Raw genomic sequence first — 22822 nt, forward strand, 5'->3', positions numbered from 1 at the left:
GAGGGAGCGGGCGAGGAGGAGGGAGCAGGAGAGGAGGAAGCAGGCGAGGAGGAGGGAGGAGCGAGGAGGAGGGAGGAGGGAGCAGGAGGGAGGAGGGAGCAGGAGAGGAGGAGGGAGCAGGAGAGGAGGAGGGAGCAGGAGAGGAGGAGGAAGCAGGCGAGGAGGAGGGAGGAGCGAGGAGGAGGGAGCAGGAGAGGAGGAGGGAGCAGGAGAGGAGGAGGGAGCAGGAGAGAAGGAGGGAGCAGGAGAGGAGGAGGGAGGAGGGAGCAGGCGAGGAGGAGGGAGGAGGGAGCAGGAGAGTCTTACAAGCACTTATTTACAAGCACTTAACCAACAATGCAGTTAAGAAAAATACGTGTTAAGTAAAAAATAGACAAGGAAAACATTTTTATAAAGTGAGAGGGGGAGGGAGGGAGAGAAGACAAAGGGAGTGAGAGAGGGAGAGAGGGATGAGAAGGATGGGAGGGAGAGGGAGTGAGAGAGGGAGGGGAGGAGAGAGGGAGGGAGGAAGGGAGTGAGAGAGGGAGGGAGGGGAGGGAGAGAAGGAGAGCAGGAGAGAGGGAGGGAGGAAGGGAGGGATGAGGAGGATGGGAGGGAGAGGGAGTGAGAGAGGGAGGGGAGGAGAGAGGGAGGGAGGTAGGGAGTGGGAGAGGGAGGGAGGGGAGGGAGAGAAGGGAAAGGGAGTGAGGAAAGAGGATTAAGGGAGTGAGAGGAGTGAAGGAGGGAGGAAGGGAGTGAGAGGAGGGAGGGAGGGAAAGAGGATTAAGGGAGTGAGAGTGAGGGAGGGAATGAGGATTAAGGGAGTGAGAGTGAGGGAGAGAATGAGGATTAAGGGAGTGAGAGGAGTGAGGGAGGGAATGAGGATTAAGGGAGTGAGAGTGAGGGAGGGAATGAGGATTAAGGGAGTGAGAGGAGTGAGGATTGAGGGAGGGAGGGAATGAGGATTAAGGGAGTGAGAGGAGTGAGGGAGGGAATGAGGATTAAGGGAGTGAGAGGAGTGAGGGAGGGAATGAGGATTAAGGGAGTGAGAGGCGTGAGGGAGGGAATGAGGATTAAGGGAGTGAGAGGCGTGAGGGAGGGAATGAGGATTAAGGGAGTGAGAGAAGTGAGGGAATGAGGATTAAGGGAGTGAGGGAGGGAAAGAGGTAGGAATGAAAAACACTTTCGCCTGAGATTGTTCATTTCAGCATCTGTCCCTCAAGTACCTCTCCACAGCCACAGAATTCCCTCCAAATCAGCAGAGTGGAAAGGTCAGACAGTTGAGATCAACCAATAAGCGCAGTTCTCTGGGTGTCTTGGTGACACGACATATTAAAAGGATGCTTGTGATCGAAGGTGTACCACAGCCTGAAGAGCCAGGCACTCTCCCGCTTGGTCTTACTGACTTCTGGCGTTGTCTCGTCCTACAGAGAGACATTTACACAACGACCATCATGTTCACACCTTCAACGACCATCATGTGATTAACTAGGGCACTCAAATTCAACTCTGGACCTCAAAGCCAGTTCCACTGCGTTATTTCCCTCTAAATCGGGGACTGATTTAGAGGGTGCAATTATTTATCAGGAAGAACAGAAAACCAGCAGGCTCTGGACCTCGTAGGGTCAGAGTTGAAAACCCCTCTGCACTTGAGTGTTGGATAGATCATCAGTGTTCCTGAATCCAAGACAATGTTGACACCACACAGTATTCACACCCAGTGACAGTGAAATGCTGAATACAACAGGTGTAGTAGACCTTACAGTGAAATGCTGAATACAACAGGTGTAGTAGACCTCACAGTGAAATGCTGAATACAACAGGTGTAGTAGACCTCACAGTGAAATGCTGAATACAACAGGTGTAGTAAACCTTACAGTGAAATGCTGAATACAACAGGTGTAGTAGACCTCACAGTGAAATGCTGAATACAACAGGTGTAGTAGACCTTACAGTGAAATGCTGAATACAACAGGTGTAGACCTTACAGTGAAATGCTGAATACAACAGGTGTAGTAGACCTCACAGTGAAATGCTGAATACAACAGGTGTAGTAGACCTTACAGTGAAATGCTGAATACAACAGGTGTAGTAGACCTTACAGTGAAATGCTGAATACAACAGGTGTAGTAGACCTTACAGTGAAATGCTGAATACAACAGGTGTAGTAGACCTTACAGTGAAATGCTGAATACAACAGGTGTAGTAGACCTTACAGTGAAATGCTGAATACAACAGGTGTAATAGACCTCACAGTGAAATGCTGAATACAACAGGTGTAGTAGACCTCACAGTGAAATGCTGAATACAACAGGTGTAGTAGACCTCACAGTGAAATGCTGAATACAACAGGTGTAGTAGACCTCACAGTGAAATGCTGAATACAACAGGTGTAGTAGACCTCACAGTGAAATGCTGAATCCAACAGGTGTAGTAGACCTCACAGTGAAATGCTGAATACAACAGGTGTAGTAGACCTCACAGTGAAATGCTGAATACAACAGGTGTAGTAGACCTCACAGTGAAATGCTGAATACAACAGGTGTAGTAGACCTTACAGTGAAATGCTGAATACAACAGGTGTAGTAGACCTCACAGTGAAATGCTGAATACAACAGGTGTAGTAGACCTGACAGTGAAATGCTGAATACAACAGGTGTAGTAGACCTCACAGTGAAATGCTGAATACAACAGGTGTAGTAGACCTCACAGTGAAATGCTGAATACAACAGGTGTAGTAGACCTCACAGTGAAATGCTGAATACAACAGGTGTAGTAGACCTTACAGTGAAATGCTGAATACAACAGGTGTAGTAGACCTCACAGTGAAATGCTGAATACAACAGGTGTAGTAGACCTTACAGTGAAATGCTGAATACAACAGGTGTAGTAGACCTCACAGTGAAATGCTGAATACAACAGGTGTAGTAGACCTTACAGTGAAATGCTGAATACAACAGGTGTAGTAGACCTCACAGTGAAATGCTGAATACAACAGGTGTAGTAGACCTTACAGTGAAATGCTGAATACAACAGGTGTAGTAGACCTCACAGTGAAATGCTGAATACAACAGGTGTAGTAGACCTCACAGTGAAATGCTGAATACAACAGGTGTAGTAGACCTTACAGTGAAATGCTGAATACAACAGGTGTAGTAGACCTCACAGTGAAATGCTGAATACAACAGGTGTAGTAGACCTTACAGTGAAATGCTGAATACAACAGGTGTAGTAGACCTCACAGTGAAATGCTGAATACAACAGGTGTAGTAGACCTTACAGTGAAATGCTGAATACAACAGGTGTAGTAGACCTCACAGTGAAATGCTGAATACAACAGGTGTAGTAGACCTTACAGTGAAATGCTGAATACAACAGGTGTAGTAGACCTCACAGTGAAATGCTGAATACAACAGGTGTAGTAGACCTTACAGTGAAATGCTGAATACAACAGGTGTAGTAGACCTCACAGTGAAATGCTGAATACAACAGGTGTAGTAGACCTTACAGTGAAATGCTGAATACAACAGGTGTAGTAGACCTTACAGTGAAATGCTGAATACAACAGGTGTAGTAGACCTCACAGTGAAATGCTGAATACAACAGGTGTAGTAGACCTCACAGTGAAATGCTGAATACAACAGGTGTAGTAGACCTTACAGTGAAATGCTGAATACAACAGGTGTAGTAGACCTTACAGTGAAATGCTGAATACAACAGGTGTAGTAGACCTTACAGTGAAATGCTGAATACAACAGGTGTAGTAGACCTCACAGTGAAATGCTGAATACAACAGGTGTAGTAGACCTTACAGTGAAATGCTGAATACAACAGGTGTAGTAGACCTCACAGTGAAATGCTGAATACAACAGGTGTAGTAGACCTCACAGTGAAATGCTGAATCCAACAGGTGTAGTAGACCTTACAGTGAAATGCTGAATACAACAGGTGTAGTAGACCTCACAGTGAAATGCTGAATACAACAGGTGTAGTAGACCTCAGTGAAATGCTGAATACAACAGGTGTAGTAGACCTCACAGTGAAATGCTGAATACAACAGGTGTAGTAGACCTGACAGTGAAATGCTGAATACAACAGGTGTAGTAGACCTCACAGTGAAATGCTGAATACAACAGGTGTAGTAGACCTCACAGTGAAATGCTGAATACAACAGGTGTAGTAGACCTCACAGTGAAATGCTGAATACAACAGGTGTAGTAGACCTTACAGTGAAATGCTGAATACAACAGGTGTAGTAGACCTCACAGTGAAATGCTGAATACAACAGGTGTAGTAGACCTTACAGTGAAATGCTGAATACAACAGGTGTAGTAGACCTCACAGTGAAATGCTGAATACAACAGGTGTAGTAGACCTTACAGTGAAATGCTGAATACAACAGGTGTAGTAGACCTCACAGTGAAATGCTGAATACAACAGGTGTAGTAGACCTTACAGTGAAATGCTGAATACAACAGGTGTAGTAGACCTCACAGTGAAATGCTGAATACAACAGGTGTAGTAGACCTCACAGTGAAATGCTGAATACAACAGGTGTAGTAGACCTTACAGTGAAATGCTGAATACAACAGGTGTAGTAGACCTCACAGTGAAATGCTGAATACAACAGGTGTAGTAGACCTTACAGTGAAATGCTGAATACAACAGGTGTAGTAGACCTCACAGTGAAATGCTGAATACAACAGGTGTAGTAGACCTTACAGTGAAATGCTGAATACAACAGGTGTAGTAGACCTCACAGTGAAATGCTGAATACAACAGGTGTAGTAGACCTTACAGTGAAATGCTGAATACAACAGGTGTAGTAGACCTCACAGTGAAATGCTGAATACAACAGGTGTAGTAGACCTTACAGTGAAATGCTGAATACAACAGGTGTAGTAGACCTTACAGTGAAATGCTGAATACAACAGGTGTAGTAGACCTCACAGTGAAATGCTGAATACAACAGGTGTAGTAGACCTCACAGTGAAATGCTGAATACAACAGGTGTAGTAGACCTTACAGTGAAATGCTGAATACAACAGGTGTAGTAGACCTTACAGTGAAATGCTGAATACAACAGGTGTAGTAGACCTTACAGTGAAATGCTGAATACAACAGGTGTAGTAGACCTCACAGTGAAATGCTGAATACAACAGGTGTAGTAGACCTTACAGTGAAATGCTGAATACAACAGGTGTAGTAGACCTCACAGTGAAATGCTGAATACAACAGGTGTAGTAGACCTTACAGTGAAATGCTGAATACAACAGGTGTAGACATTACAGTGAAATGCTGAATACAACAGGTGTAGTAGACCTTACAGTGAAATGCTGAATACAACAGGTGTAGACATTACAGTGAAATGCTGAATACAACAGGTGTAGTAGACCTTACAGTGAAATGCTGAATACAACAGGTGTAGTAGACCTTACAGTGAAATGCTGAATACAACAGGTGTAATAGACCTCACAGTGAAATGCTGAATACAACAGGTGTAGTAGACCTCACAGTGAAATGCTGAATACAACAGGTGTAGTAGACCTCACAGTGAAATGCTGAATACAACAGGTGTAGTAGACCTTACAGTGAAATGCTGAATACAACAGGTGTAGTAGACCTCACAGTGAAATGCTGAATACAACAGGTGTAGTAGACCTCACAGTGAAATGCTGAATACAACAGGTGTAGTAGACCTCACAGTGAAATGCTGAATACAACAGGTGTAGTAGACCTTACAGTGAAATGCTGAATACAACAGGTGTAGTAGACCTCACAGTGAAATGCTGAATACAACAGGTGTAGTAGACCTCACAGTGAAATGCTGAATACAACAGGTGTAGTAGACCTCACAGTGAAATGCTGAATACAACAGGTGTAGTAGACCTTACAGTGAAATGCTGAATACAACAGGTGTAGTAGACCTTACAGTGAAATGCTGAATACAACAGGTGTAGTAGACCTCACAGTGAAATGCTGAATACAACAGGTGTAGTAGACCTCACAGTGAAATGCTGAATACAACAGGTGTAGTAGACCTCACAGTGAAATGCTGAATACAACAGGTGTAGTAGACCTCACAGTGAAATGCTGAATACAACAGGTGTAGTAGACCTTACAGTGAAATGCTGAATACAACAGGTGTAGTAGACCTCACAGTGAAATGCTGAATACAACAGGTGTAGTAGACCTTACAGTGAAATGCTGAATACAACAGGTGTAGTAGACCTTACAGTGAAATGCTGAATACAACAGGTGTAGTAGACCTCACAGTGAAATGCTGAATACAACAGGTGTAGTAGACCTCACAGTGAAATGCTGAATACAACAGGTGTAGTAGACCTCACAGTGAAATGCTGAATACAACAGGTGTAGTAGACCTCACAGTGAAATGCTGAATACAACAGGTGTAGTAGACCTCACAGTGAAATGCTGAATACAACAGGTGTAGTAGACCTCACAGTGAAATGCTGAATACAACAGGTGTAGTAGACCTCACAGTGAAATGCCTACTTACAAGCCTGTAACCAATAATGCAGTTAATTTGATGAACTGTTCAGCAGTCTTATGGCTTGGGGATAGAAGCGGTTCCTTTTGGACCTAGTGTTTCGGTAACGCTTGCCGTGCGGTAGCAGAGAGAACAGTCTATGGGTGACTGGAGTCCTTTGACAATTTTTGGCCCTTCCTCTGACACTGCCTAGTTTATAGGTCCTATATAGCAGAAAGCTTGGCCCCAGTGATGTACTGGGCCGTACCCATTACCCTCTGTAGCGCCTTACGGTCAGATGCGGAGCAGTTGCCATACCAGGCGGTGATGCAACTGGTAAGGATGCTCTCAATGTAGAGCTTTTTGAGGATCTGAGGACCCATACCAAATCTTTTCAGTCTCCTGAGGGGGAATAGGTTTTGTCGTGGCCCTCTTCACGACACTCTTGGTGTGTTTGGACCATGATAGTTTGTTGGTGATGTGGAAAGGAACTTGGCCCCCATTTAAGATCCGTTATGGGGGCCTGTTCGACCCTCCTTCTCCTGTAGTCCACGATCAGTGTTGTAGTGAGTGTTTTAGAGTCTGAGGCGCTCCAGCGTTGTTCAAAGAGCCAAGCCACACAGGAAACAACATAGACTGTTTCAGTCTTACCCTGAGAGGCCATGAACCCTGAACCAACCACAACATCCGACAGCCAGTAGAAGAGGAGTCTCTTTCCCCCTGATGCCAGAACAGTTTATATCTCTCTCCAGTGGAGCACAGGGTAGAGGAGTCTCTTTCCCCCTGATGCCAGAACAGTTTATATCTCTCTCCAGTGGAGGACAGGGTAGAGGAGTCTCTTTCCCCTGATTCCAGAACAGTTTATATCTCTCTCCAGTGGAGGACAGGGTAGAGACTAGCCCAGTGGTTCCCAAACTGCGGGGAAGTCCGGCTGTAAACTTCCTCTTGAGAGTTGTAATAGCAGAAAACACAAGATGACGCGTCACCAGTTCCTCAGAGAGAGATATTTATAACTTGTCAGAAATGTCCAGATCAACCCGCCTACAGATCAGTTTGGTTTTCTAGCACATAGATACTGTTGCATTTTTCTTGTCACTCAAATATCACATGGATACACATTAGACACGGCAAACATTTATAGAATTCCAAGAAAATGTGCTTTAAAACTGCAAATGATTCTTTGCATTACAATGACACAATGTGTAGAATTACAGGAAATACGTTTTAAAACTGTGTGAACAGATGGCGTCATGAACAGATGGCGTCATGAACAGATGGCGTCATGAACAGATGGCGTCATGAACAGATGGCGTCATGAACAGATGGCGTCATGAACAGATGGCGTCATGAACCCCCCTCCCGATTGAAAAGGTTTTGAACCCCTGATCTAGACTACTTTAGTCAGTAGAGGGGGCAACGGGACACACAGAGAGAAACAGATGGGCCCTGGTCTAAAGTAGTGCACTAAATAGGGAATAGGGTTCCATTGAGGACAGATGCACTCACCCCTTGAAAGAGCAGGAAGTTATCTCCACATTGTTGCAGGTCTTGATCTGGGTCCACTCTGACCCTGTAGAGAGGTCAGGACAGGTTAAAGATATCCACTCTGACCCTGTAGAGAGGTCAGGACAGGTTAAAGATATCCACTCTGACCCTGTAGAGAGGTCAGGACAGGTTAAAGATATCCACTCTGACCCTGTAGAGAGGTCAGGACAGGTTAAAGATATCCACTCTGACCCCGTAGAGGCCAGGACAGGTTAAAGATATCCACTCTGACCCTGTAGAGAGGTCAGGACAGGTTAAAGATATCCACTCTGACCCTGTAGAGAGACCAGGACAGGTTAAAGATATCCACTCTGACCCTGTAGAGAGGTCAGGACAGGTTAAAGATATCCACTCTGACCCCGTAGAGAGGTCAGGACAGGTTAAAGATATCCACTCTGACCCTGTAGAGAGGTCAGGACAGGTTAAAGATATCCACTCTGACCCTGTAGAGAGGTCAGGACAGGTTAAAGATATCCACTCTGACCCTGTAGAGAGGTCAGGACAGGTTAAAGATATCCACTCTGACCCCGTAGAGAGACCAGGACAGGTTAAAGATATCCACTCTGACCCTGTAGAGAGGTCAGGACAGGTTAAAGATATCCACTCTGACCCCGTAGAGAGGTCAGGACAGGTTAAAGATATCCACTCTGACCCTGTAGAGAGGTCAGGACAGGTTAAAGATATCCACTCTGACCCTGTAGAGAGGTCAGGACAGGTTAAAGATATCCACTCTGACCCTGTAGAGAGGTCAGGACAGGTTAAAGATATCCACTCTGACCCTGTAGAGAGGTCACGACAGGTTAAAGATATCCACTCTGACCCTGTAGAGAGGTCAGGACAGGTTAAAGATATCCACTCTGACCCTGTAGAGAGGTCAGGACAGGTTAAAGATATCCACTCTGACCCTGTAGAGAGGTCAGGACAGGTTAAAGATATCCACTCTGACCCTGTAGAGAGGTCAGGACAGGTTAAAGATATCCACTCTGACCCTGTAGAGAGGTCAGGACAGGTTAAAGATATCCACTCTGACCCTGTAGAGAGGTCAGGACAGGTTAAAGGCCTGATATAACAGTATCTTACCTTTAGCCCACAGTGAATCCACTGAAGTACACATACTGGCATTATGTCAATCAGAAGCTCTGCCAAAGCCTCATGTGAACAGTTAACCACAATGACCCAGCTAAAAACAACACACACACACACACACACACACACACACACACACACACACACACACACACACACACACACACACACACACACACACACACACACACACACACACACACACAGAGAGATAAAGCAACCAGGTCTTTCGGCTGTAAAATTCTATAACCCTTATATAAACCTCATATAAAAGCCCAAGCCCTATTGGAACAGATTAGGTGAAGTGATAAACACGACAGTGTAATTCGTCACCAAAAGTGTACGAAGAAGTGACCAAATTATTAATAGCCTAAACTGTTACTACTTAACGTCGTGATGCCGAGTGAATGAGAACTGAGATGGCTGCTAGAGGCCAGGACTCTCTCAGAGAGGGAGGGGTAGAAAGGTAGAGGCCAGGACTCTCTCAGAGAGGGAGGGGTAGAAAGGTAGAGGCCAGGACTCTCTCAGAGAGGGAGGGGTAGAAAGGTAGAGGCCAGGACTCTCTCAGAGAGGGAGGGGTAGAAAGGGAAAATGTTACCACAGCCTTAGAGGCACTAACAAGACGCATACGATCAGTGCCAAGAACCAAATAAATGGTGGGGGAAATTTGCCAAGTTGGACAAAATTGGTCCACATATTGTGGTAGATGGAAAGTTTAAAACCAGTCAAGAGAGTGTGGAACACTGAGATCAGAGAACAGTCCACACCACAATATGCAGGCCTCCTGATGCAGGCCTCCCTAATGCAGGCCTCCCTAATGCAGGCCTCCCTAATGCAGGCCTCCCTAATGCAGGCCTCCTAATGCAGGCCTCCCTAATGCAGGCCTCCCTAATGCAGGCCTCCCTAATGCAGGCCTCCCTAATGCAGGCCTCCCTAATGCAGGCCTCCCTAATGCAGGCCTCCCTAATGCAGGCCTCCCTAATGCAGGCCTCCTAATGCAGGCCTCCTGATGCAGGCCTCCTAATGCAGGCCTCCTGATGCAGGCCTCCTGATGCAGGCCTCCTAATGCAGGCCTCCCTAATGCAGGCCTCCTAATGCAGGCCTCCTAATGCAGGCCTCCTAATGCAGGCCTCCTGATGCAGGCCTCCTGATGCAGGCCTCCTAATGCAGGCCTCCTGATGCAGGCCTCCTAATGCAGGCCTCCTAATGCAGGCCTCCTGATGCAGGCCTCCTGATGCAGGCCTCCCTAATGCAGGCCTCCCTAATGCAGGCCTCCCTAATGCAGGCCTCCCTAATGGAGGCCTCCCTAATGCAGGCCTCCTAATGCAGGCCTCCTGATGCAGGCCTCCTGATGCAGGCCTCCCTAATGCAGGCCTCCCTAATGCAGGCCTCCCTAATGCAGGCCTCCCTAATGCAGGCCTCCTAATGCAGGCCTCCTAATGCAGGCCTCCTAATGCAGGCCTCCTAATGCAGGCCTCCTAATGCAGGCCTCCTAATGCAGGCCTCCTAATGCAGGCCTCCTAATGCAGGCCTCCTGATGCAGGCCTCCTAATGCAGGCCTCCTAATGCAGGCCTCCTAATGCAGGCCTTCTAATGCAGGCCTTCTAATACAGGCCTCCTAATGCAGGCCTCCTGATGCAGGCCTCCTGATGCAGGCCTCCTGATGCAGACATCCTAATGCAGACATCCTAATGCAGACATCCTGATGCAGACATCCTGATGCAGACATCCTGATGCAGACATCCTAACCACAGCATTTTATCAGCAGCGGATAAAACTAGAAAAAGAGAAAAATAGAGATCTGTGAGGTAAAATGGAGCAGGAAGTGGACAAGAATGAGGCGACAAATAAAAAACTAGGAATATCCGAAGGGCACATAGATTAGAAGAACAGAAACAGGAATTGGCCAATGGGCTGAAAAGAGTCAAAACATTATCTACCTCATTATTATCTATCCTGATGTGTAGTCACTTTACCCTGCCTTCATGTACATATCTACCTCAAATACCTTATTATTATCTATCCTGATGTCTAGTCACTTTACCCTGCCTTCATGTACATATCTACCTCAAATACCTTATTATTATCTATACTGATGCCTGGTCACTTTACCCTGCCTTCATGTACATATCTACCTCAAATACCTTATTATTATCTATCCTGATGTCTAGTCACTTTACCCTGCCTTCATGTACATATCTACCTCAAATACCTTATTATTATCTATCCTGATGTCTAGTCACTTTACCCTGCCTTCATGTACATATCTACCTCAAATACCTTATTATTATCTATCCTGATGCCTAGTCACTTTACCCTGCCTTCATGTACATATCTACCTCAAATACCTTATTATTATCTATCCTGATGCCTCGTCACTTTACCCTGCCTGTCGGAGGAAAGCCCATAAAATTGTCAGAGACTCCAGTCACCCAGTTATTGACTGTTTTCTCTGCTACCGCACGGCAAGCGGTACCGGAGCCAGAGAGTATAGTAGAGTATAGTTCAGTAGAGTCCAGTCCAGTGGGAATCAGTCCAGCAGGGTCCTGTCCAGTAGGGTCCAGTCCAGTGGGAATCAGTCCGGTAGGGTCCAGTCCAGTAGGGTCCAGTCCAGTGGGAATCAGTCCAGTGGGAATCAATCCAGTAGAGTCCAGTCCAGTAGGAATCAGTCCAGTAGGGTCCAGTCCAGTAGTGTCCAGTCCAGTGGGAATCAGTCCAGTAGGGTCCAGTCCAGTAGGAATCAGTCCAGTAGTGTCCAGTCCAGTGGGAATCAGTCCAGTAGGAATCAGTCCAGTAGGGTCCAGTCCAGTAGTGTCCAGTCCAGTGGGATTCAGTCCAGTAGGAATCAGTCCAGTAGGGTCCAGTCCAGTGGGAATCAGTCCAGTAGGAATCAGTCCAGTAGGAATCAGTCCAGTAGAGTCCAGTCCAGTAGGAATCAGTCCAGTAGGAATCAGTCCAGTAGGAATCAGTCCAGTAGGAATCAGTCCAGTCCAGTAGGAATCAGTCCAGTAGGACTCAGTCCAGTAGGGTCCAGTAAGGTCCAGTCCAGTAGGAATCAGTCCAGTAGGAATCAGTCCAGTAGGAATCAGTCCAGTAGGAATCAGTCCAGCAGAATCCAGTCCAGTACAGGGGAATCAGTATGATAGAGCTAGTCTTTTGGCTGCTACATCAGAGTTTCCACTCCAGCTAACTGCCCTAACTCTAATAAAACATCCTCCTATACCCATGCTGTGCATGTTGAGGTTCACTGAGAGTCAGTCCCAAATGCTACCCTATTTTATAGTAGTGCACTATATGTAGGACACTATATAGGGAATAGGGTGCCACCATAGGGCACTATATGGGGAATAGGGTGCCACCATAGGGCACTATATAGTGAATAGGGTGCCACCATAGTGCAATATATAGGGAATAGGGTGCCACCATAGTGCACAATATAGGGAATAGGGTGCCACCACAGTGCAATATATAGGGAATAGCGTGCCACCATAGGGCACAATATAGGGAATAGCGTGCAATTTCGGACACAGTTTTGGTAACAACCCTGTCATCCATTTCAGTGGTTGATGCCATGTCTCTAAAATTGTGGGATAATCTGACCAACTGGCTGCTGTGCTGAAACAATAACAGGATATAGTTTAATCAGATTGATTGGGTCCCTGCAGAAGAGCTATGACATATCAGATCGCATATTGAATAGGGAACCAGATGGAGATTGGGATTAAATAGCAAGGCATGAAGCCACGAGTGGTTTAGTTCAACCAGTCAACACACAACAACAACCAGCCTATCACATCCCATTTAAACCATATCACATCCCATTTAAACCATATCACATCCCATATAAACACTATCACATCCCATATAAACACTATCACATCCCGTATAAACCCCGTCACATCCCGTATAAACCCCGTCACATCCCATATAAACCCCGTCACGTCCCATATAAACCCCGTCACGTCCCGTACAAACCCCGTCACATCCCATTTAAACCCCGTCACGTCCCGTACAAACCCCGTCACGTCCCGTACAAACCCCGTCACATCCCATATAAACCCCGTCACATCCCATATAAACCCCGTCACATCCCATACAAACACAAACACATCCCATATAAACCATATCACATCCCATACAAACCCTGTCACATCCCATATAAACCCTATCACATCCCATACAAACACTATCACATCCCATATAAACCCTGTCACATCACATCCCATACAAACCATATCACATCCCATATAAACACTATCACATCCCATACAAACCCTGTCACATCCCATACAAACCCCGTCACATCCCATTTAAACCCCGTCACATCCCATTAAAACCCCGTCACATCCCATATAAACCCCGTCACATCCCATATAAACACTATCACATCCCATATAAACCCCGTCACATCCCATATAAACACTATCACATCCCATATAAACCCCGTCACATCCCAAATAAACCCCGTCACGTCCCATATAAACCCCGTCACGTCCCATATAAACCCCGTCACGTCCCATATAAACCCCGTCACGTCCCATATAAACCCGTCACGTCCCATATAAACCCCGTCACGTCCCATATAAACCCCGTCACGTCCCATATAAACCCCGTCACATCCCATACAAACCCCGTCACATCCCATACAAACCCCGTCACATCCCATATAAACCCCGTCACATCCCATATAAACCCCGTCACATCCCATATAAACCCCGTCACATCCCATATAAACCCCGTCACATCCCATATAAACCCCGTCACATCCCATATAAACCCCGTCACATCCCATTTAAACCCCGTCACGTCCCATATAAACCCCGTCACGTCCCGTATAAACCCCGTCACGTCCCGTATAAACCCCGTCACGTCCCGTATAAACCCCGTCACGTCCCGTATAAACCCCGTCACGTCCCGTATAAACCCCGTCACGTCCCGTATAAACCCCGTCACGTCCCGTATAAACCCCGTCACATCCCGTATAAACCCCGTCACATCCCGTACAAACCCCGTCACATCCCGTACAAACCCCGTCACATCCCGTACAAACCCCGTCACATCCCGTACAAACCCCGTCACATCCCGTACAAACCCCGTCACATCCCGTACAAACCCCGTCACATCCCGTACAAACCCCGTCACATCCCGTACAAACCCCGTCACATCCCATATAAACCCCGTCACATCCCATATAAACCCCGTCACATCCCATATAAACCCCGTCACATCCCATATAAACCCCGTCACATCCCATATAAACCCCGTCACATCCCATATAAACCCCGTCACATCCCATATAAACCCCGTCACATCCCATATAAACCCCGTCACATCCCATATAAACCCCGTCACATCCCATATAAACCCCGTCACATCCCATTTAAACCCCGTCACATCCCATTTAAACCCCGTCACATCCCATATAAACCCCGTCACATCCCATATAAACCCCGTCACATCCCATATAAACCCCGTCACATCCCATATAAACCCCGTCACATCCCATATAAACCCCGTCACATCCCATATAAACCCCGTCACATCCCATATAAACCCTGATATTATGCTCAGTGGGGTGGACTGACTGACTGGTGTTAGTGGATATTATGCTCAGTGGGGTGGACTGACTGACTGGTGTTAGTGGATATTATGCTCAGTGGGGTATACTGACTGACTGGTGTTAGTGAATATTATGCTCAGTGAGGTAGACTGACTGGTGTTAGTGGATATTATGCTCAGTGGGGGAGACTGACTGGTGTTAGTGGATATTATGCTCAGTGGGGTGGACTGACTGACTGGTGTTAGTGGATATTATGCTCAGTGGGGTGGACTGACTGACTGGTGTTAGTGGATATTATGCTCAGTGGGGTGGACTGACTGGTGTTAGTGGATATTATGCTCAGTGGGGTAGACTGACTGGCTGGTGTTAGTGGATATTATGCTCAGTGGGGTAGACTGACTGGTGTTAGTGGATATTATGCTCAGTGGGGTAGACTGACTGGTGTTAGTGGATATTATACTCAGTGGGGTAGACTGACTGGTGTTAGTGGATATTATGCTCAGTGGGGTAGACTGACTGACTGGTGTTAGTGGATATTATGCTCAGTGGGGTAGACTGACTGACTGACTGGTGTTAGTGGATATTATGCTCAGTGGGGTAGACTGACTGGTGTTAGTGGATATTATGCTCAGTGGGGTAGACTGACTGGTGTTAGTGGATATTATGCTCAGTGGGGTAGACTGACTGACTGGTGTTAGTGGATATTATGCTCAGTGGGGTAGACTGACTGGTGTTAGTGGATATTATGCTCAGTGGGGTAGACTGACTGGTGTTAGTGGATATTATGCTCAGTGGGGTAGACTGACTGGTGTTAGTGGATATTATGCTCAGTGGGGTAGACTGACTGACTGACTGGTGTTAGTGGATATTATGCTCAGTGAGGTAGACTGACTGGTGTTAGTGGATATTATGCTCAGTGGGGTAGACTGACTGACTGGTGTTAGTGGATATTATGCTCAGTGGGGTAGACTGACTGACTGGTGTTAGTGGATATTATGCTCAGTGGGGTAGACTGACTGGTGTTAGTGGATATTATGCTCAGTGGGGTAGACTGACTGGTGTTAGTGGATATTATGCTCAGTGGGGTAGACTGACTGGTGTTAGTGGATATTATGCTCAGTGGGGTAGACTGACTGGTGTTAGTGGATATTATGCTCAGTGGGGTAGACTGACTGGTGTTAGTGGATATTATGCTCAGTGGGGTAGACTGACTGGCTGGTGTTAGTGGATATTATGCTCAGTGGGGTATACTGACTGGCTGGTGTTAGTGGATATTATGCTCAGTGGGGTAGACTGACTGGCTGGTGTTAGTGGATATTATGCTCAGTGGGGTAGACTGACTGACTGGTGTTAGTGGATATTATGCTCAGTGGGGTAGACTGACTGGTGTTAGTGGATATTATGCTCAGTGGGGTAGACTGACTGGTGTTAGTGGATATTATGCTCAGTGGGGTAGACTGACTGGTGTTAGTGGATATTATGCTCAGTGAGGTAGACTGACTGGTGTTAGTGGATATTATGCTCAGTGGGGTAGACTGACTGACTGGTGTTAGTGGATATTATGCTCAGTGGGGTAGACTGACTGACTGGTGTTAGTGGATATTATGCTCAGTGGGGTAGACTGACTGGTGTTAGTGGATATTATGCTCAGTGGGGTAGACTGACTGGTGTTAGTGGATATTATGCTCAGTGGGGTAGACTGACTGGTGTTAGTGGATATTATGCTCAGTGGGGTAGACTGACTGGTGTTAGTGGATATTATGCTCAGTGGGGTAGACTGACTGGCTGGTGTTAGTGGATATTATGCTCAGTGGGGTAGACTGACTGGCTGGTGTTAGTGGATATTATGCTCAGTGGGGTATACTGACTGGCTGGTGTTAGTGGATATTATGCTCAGTGGGGTAGACTGACTGGCTGGTGTTAGTGGATATTATGCTCAGTGGGGTAGACTGACTGACTGGTGTTAGTGGATATTATGCTCAGTGGGGTAGACTGACTGGTGTTAGTGGATATTATGCTCAGTGGGGTAGACTGACTGGTGTTAGTGGATATTATGCTCAGTGGGGTAGACTGACTGGTGTTAGTGGATATTATGCTCAGTGGGGTAGACTGACTGGTGTTAGTGGATATTATGCTCAGTGGGGTAGACTGACTGGTGTTAGTGGATATTATGCTCAGTGGGGTGGACTGACTGACTGGTGTTAGTGGATATTATGCTCAGTGGGGTAGACTGACTGGTGTTAGTGGATATTATGCTCAGTGGGGTGGACTGACTGACTGGTGTTAGTGGATATTATGCTCAGTGGGGTAGACTGACTGGTGTTAGTGGATATTATGCTCAGTGGGGTAGACTGACTGACTGGTGTTAGTGGATATTATGCTCAGTGGGGTAGACTGACTGGTGTTAGTGGATATTATGCTCAGTGGGGTGGACTGACTGGTGTTAGTGGATATTATGCTCAGTGGGGTAGACTGACTGACTGGTGTTAGTGGATATTATGCTCAGTGGGGTAGACTGACTGACTGGTGTTAGTGGATATTATGCTCAGTGGGGTAGACTGACTGGTGTTAGTGGATATTATGCTCAGTGGGGTAGACTGACTGGTGTTAGTGGATATTATGCTCAGTGGGGTAGACTGACTGGTGTTAGTGGATATTATGCTCAGTGGGGTAGACTGACTGACTGGTGTTAGTGGATATTATGCTCAGTGGGGTAGACTGACTGACTGGTGTTAGTGGATATTATGCTCAGTGGGGTAGACTGACTGACTGGTGTTAGTGGATATTATGCTCAGTGGGGTAGACTGACTGGTGTTAGTGGATATTATGCTCAGTGGGGTAGACTGACTGGTGTTAGTGGATATTATGCTCAGTGGGGTAGACTGACTGGTGTTAGTGGATATTATGCTCAGTGGGGTAGACTGACTGACTGGTGTTAGTGGATATTATGCTCAGTGGGGTAGACTGACTGACTGGTGTTAGTGGATATTATGCTCAGTGGGGTAGACTGACTGACTGGTGTTAGTGGATATTATGCTCAGTGGGGTAGACTGACTGGTGTTAGTGGATATTATGCTCAGTGGGGTGGACTGACTGACTGGTGTTAGTGGATATTATGCTCAGTGGGGTAGACTGACTGGTGTTAGTGGATATTATGCTCAGTGGGGTGGACTGACTGACTGGTGTTAGTGGATATTATGCTCAGTGGGGTAGACTGACTGACTGGTGTTAGTGGATATTATGCTCAGTGGGGTAGACTGACTGACTGGTGTTAGTGGATATTATGCTCAGTGGGGTAGACTGACTGGTGTTAGTGGATATTATGCTCAGTGGGGTGGACTGACTGGTGTTAGTGGATATTATGCTCAGTGGGGTGGACTGACTGGTGTTAGTGGATATTATGCTCAGTGGGGTAGACTGACTGGTGTTAGTGGATATTATGCTCAGTGGGGTAGACTGACTGGTGTTAGTGGATATTATGCTCAGTGGGGTAGACTGACTGGTGTTAGTGGATATTATGCTCAGTGGGGTAGACTGACTGGTGTTAGTGGATATTATGCTCAGTGGGGTAGACTGACTGGTGTTAGTGGATATTATGCTCAGTGGGGTAGACTGACTGACTGGTGTTAGTGGATATTATGCTCAGTGGGGTAGACTGACTGACTGGTGTTAGTGGATATTATGCTCAGTGGGGTAGACTGACTGGTGTTAGTGGATATTATGCTCAGTGGGGTGGACTGACTGGTGTTAGTGGATATTATGCTCAGTGGGGTAGACTGACTGGTGTTAGTGGATATTATGCTCAGTGGGGTGGACTGACTGGTGTTAGTGGATATTATGCTCAGTGGGGTAGACTGACTGGTGTTAGTGGATATTATGCTCAGTTAGCTGATGTGTAACAGTAATATAGAGAGACAGACTAGAGGGCCTACTGTGATGATGAAAGGATTATAGACAGAGAGCTATAATCTGTATAATCACTCAGTTTAGTAAAGCATTAAAGCATTAATTGGCGTCCATCTCAGATACATAGCAGTTTGTGTTCTGGGCACATGCCCTGATCCTGTCCTGGCAAGGAGACAGACACAGCAACTGGGGCTGAGGAGGACACTGAGGAGGACACTGAGAGGACACTGAGGAGGACACTGAGGAGGACACTGAGGAGGACACTGAGGAGGACACTGAGGAGGACACTGAGAGGACACTGAGGAGGACACTGAGGAGGACACTGAGGAGGACACTGAGGAGGACAATGAGGAGGACACTGAGGAGGACACTGAGAGGACACTGAGGAGGACACTGAGGAGGACACTGAGGAGGACACTGAGGAGGACACTGAGGAGGACACTGGAGAGGACACTGGAGAGGACACTGGAGAGGACACTAAGGAGGACACTAAGGAGGACACTGAGAGGACACTGAGAGGACACTGAGAGGACACTGAAGAGGACACTGAAGAGGACACTGAGAGGACACTGAGGAGGACACTGAGAGGAACCTGAGGAGGACACTGAGGAGGACACTGAGGAGGACACTGAGGAGGACACAGAGGAGGACACAGAGGAGGACACTGAGGAGGACACTGAGGAGGACACTGGAGAGGACACTAAGGAGGACACTAAGGAGGACACTGAGAGGACACTGAGAGGACACTGAGAGGACACTGAGAGGACACTGAGAGGACACTGAGAGGACACTGAGAGGACACTGAGAGGACACCGAGAGGACACCCAGGAGGACACCGAGGAGGACACCGAGGAGGACACTGAGAGGACACTGAGAGGACACTGAAGAGGACACTGAAGAGGACACTGAGGAGGACACTGAGGAGGACACCGAGGAGGACACCGAGGAGGACACTGAGAGGACACTGAGGAGGACACTGAGAGGACACTGAGAGGACACTGAGAGGACACTGAGGAGGACACTGAGGAGGACACTGAGAGGACACTGAGAGGACACTGAGGAGGACACTGAGGACGACACTGAGGACGACACTGAGGAGGACACTGAGGAGGACACTGAGAGGACACTGAGAGGACACTGAGAGGACACTGAGAGGACACTGAGGGAGGGGCCGAGGGGGGGGCCGAGGGGGGGGCCGAGGGGGGGGGCGAGGGGGGGGGGGGCGATGGGGGGGCGAGGGGGGGTGAGGGGGGGGGGGGGATCATGCATCTTTGCAGATAATACTTGGGCCACGCCGTGTAATGTGATTGAACAAGTGTGCACCAGATACTATGAAGTTCTCCTTGTATCATTCAGGCCAATCTATCTACCACGCGAGTTGGGACAGAGTATCATTATTCTGGTCCATGTGCCTGGACCTAACAATAAGGAAGGTGCTGACAGGATTACAGACCGCTCACGATCAACTGACCAGCCAGGATTTGTGCTTGGAGATTTTAATACTCTCTCCCTCTCCGCAACAGTACATCACCTGTCCGACTCGCTCAACTCACATCCTGGATCAGTGTTATGGCAACGTAGAGGACTCATACAAGGCAGTCTGGGAAATCAGACCATAATGTTATCCATCTCCTACCGAGATACAGGCAGCAGGAGAAACACAAAAAAACTGTAGAGGAATCCATTCAGGTATGGACAGAGGAGAGTAGGGAGGAGCTTTGACGTCACAGACTGGGAGGTGTACTTTGACTCGTGTAGGGACCCCCACCAGTTAACAGAGCGTATTACAGCAGGTAGCCTACTGGTTAGAGCTTTGGGCCAGTAACCAAAAGGTTGCTAGATGGAATCCCCGAGCTGACAAGGTAAAGATCTGTCGTTCTGCCCTTGAACAAGGCAGTTAACCCACTGTTCCTAGACTGTCATTGTAAACTGTTCCCACTGTTCCTTGACTGTCATTGTAAATATGAATTTGTTCTTAACTGACTTGCCTAGTTAAATAAAGGTTAAATAAAAAATAAAAAATTACATCATACATCCAGTTCTGGGAGGATACTGTCATTACACACAAAAACTGTCAGAGTATTTCCCAACAATAAGCCATGGATGTCTAAGGACTTGAACATGTGCCTCAATGAAAGGAAGTTTGCATTCCTGAAAGGAGATACTGATTCTGCAAATGAGAAAGAAAATTGATTCAGGTCAAAAATATGGAAAGCAAAAAAGGACTTGAAGGATAAAGTGGAGCAGAAGTTCTGTACAGGAAATCCAAGACACACATGGGAGGGGCTTAATGCAATGATGGGATGAGGAAGGAAAAGAGAACAATAATATGGCAGACTGTTCATCCTTTGTAAACCACCTAAACTGCTTTTATGGAAGATTTGATACTGTCGATTTAAAAAAAGACAAATGTAAACAAATACAGTGGCTTGTGAAAGTATTCACCCCCCTTGGCATTTTTCCTATTTTGTTGCCTTACAACCTGGAATTAAAATGGATTTTTGGGGGTTTGTATCATTTGATTTACACAACATGCCTACCACTTTGAAGATGCAAAATATTTTTATTGTGAAACAACCCAGAAATAAGACTAAAAAAACAGAAAACTTGAGCGTGCATAACTATTCACCCCCCCAAAGTCAATACTTTGTAGAGCCACCTTTTGCAGCAATTACAGCTGCAAGTCTCTTGGGATATGTCTCTATAATCTTGGCACATCTAGACACCAGGACTTTTGCCCATTCTTCAAGGCCAATCTGCTCCAGCTCCTTCGAGTTGGATGGGTTCCGCTGGTGTACAGTAATCTTTAAGTCATACCACAGATTCTCAATTGGATTAAGGTCTGGGCTTGACTAGGCCATTCCAAGACATTTAAATGTTTCCCCTTAAACCACTCGAGTGTTGCTTTAGCAGTATGCATAGGGTCATTGTTCTGCTGGAAGGTGAACCTCCGTCCCAGTCTCAAATCTCTGGAAGACGGAAACAGGCTTCCCTCAAGAATTTCCCTGTATTTAGCTCCATCCATCATTCTTTCAATTCTGACCAGTTTCCCAGTCCCTACCGATGAAAAACATCCCTGCTGCCACCATCATGCGTCACTGTGGGGATGGTGTCCTCGGGGTGATGAGAGGTGTTGGGTAGGGCAGCCTCCCTAACCCTCCCTAACCCTACCGACGGCAGCCTCCCTAACTCTACCGACGGCAACCTCCCTAACCCTACCGACGGCAGCCTCCCTAACCCTACCGACAGCAGCCTCCCTAACCCTACCGACGGCAGCCTACCTAACCCTACCGCTGCCCTACCGACAGCAGCCTCCCCAACCCTACCGACAGCAGCCTCCCTAACTCTACCGACAGCAGCCTCCCTAACCCTACCGACGGCAGCCTCCCTAACCCTACCGACAGCAGCCTCCCTAACCCTACCGACAGCAGCCTCCCTAACCCTACCGACAGCAGCCTCCCTAACCCTACCGACAGCAGCCTCCCTAACCCTCCCGACGGCAGCCTCCCTAACCCTACCGACGGCAGCCTCCCTAACCCTACCGACAGCAGCCTCCCTAACCCTACCGACGGCAGCCTCCCTAACCCTACCGCTGCCCTACCGACAGCAGCCTCCCTAACCCTACCGACGGCAGCCTCCCTAACCCTACCGACGGCAGTCTCCCTAACCCTACCGACGGCAGCCTCCCTAACCCTACCGACGGCAACCTCCCTAACCCTACCGACGGCAACCTCCCTAACCCTACCGACGGCAGCCTCCCTAACCCTACCGACAGCAGCCTCCCTAACCCTACCGACGGCAGCCTCCCTAACCCTCCCTAACCCTACCGACGGCACCCTCCCTAACCCTACCGACAGCAGCCTCCCTAAACCTACCGACAGCAGCCTCCCTAACCCTACCACTGCCCTACCGACAGCAGCCTCCCTAACCCTCCCGACGGCAGCCTCCCTAACCCTACCGACGGCAGCCTCCCTAACCCTACCACTGCCCTACCGACAGCAGCCTCCCTAACCCTACCGACGGCAGCCTCCCTAACCCTACCGACAGCAGCCTCCCTAACCCTACCGACGGCAGCCTCCCTAACCCTACCGCTGCCCTACCGACAGCAGCCTCCCTAACCCTCCCTAACCCTACCGACGGCAACCTCCCTAACCCTACCGACGGCAGTCTCCCTAACCCTACCGACGGCAGCCTCCCTAACCCTACCGACGGCAGCCTCCCTAACCCTACCGACGGCAGCCTCCCTAACCCTACCG

The 22822-nt window shown here is 47.7% G+C and overlaps 1 protein-coding gene across 3 annotated transcripts in view; it reads right to left on the bottom strand.

Annotated features, from left to right (window-relative positions):
• The window catches only part of slc9a7 (solute carrier family 9 member 7), a 173967-nt gene that overhangs the window by 22586 nt on the left and 128559 nt on the right, over positions 1-22822 (bottom strand). For all 3 annotated transcript variants that reach the window (XM_055941220.1, XM_055941219.1, XM_055941218.1), the window contains exons 12-13: positions 7976-8039; positions 1324-1403 (exon numbers count right to left, since the gene is read on the bottom strand). In XM_055941220.1, coding sequence (XP_055797195.1) covers positions 1324-1403; positions 7976-8039 — 144 coding nt within the window. The remainder of the gene's footprint in view (positions 1-1323; positions 1404-7975; positions 8040-22822) is intronic.

The sequence above is a fragment of the Salvelinus fontinalis genome, chromosome 12, assembly GCF_029448725.1.
Source record: "Salvelinus fontinalis isolate EN_2023a chromosome 12, ASM2944872v1, whole genome shotgun sequence".
Taxonomy (NCBI): domain Eukaryota; kingdom Metazoa; phylum Chordata; class Actinopteri; order Salmoniformes; family Salmonidae; genus Salvelinus; species Salvelinus fontinalis.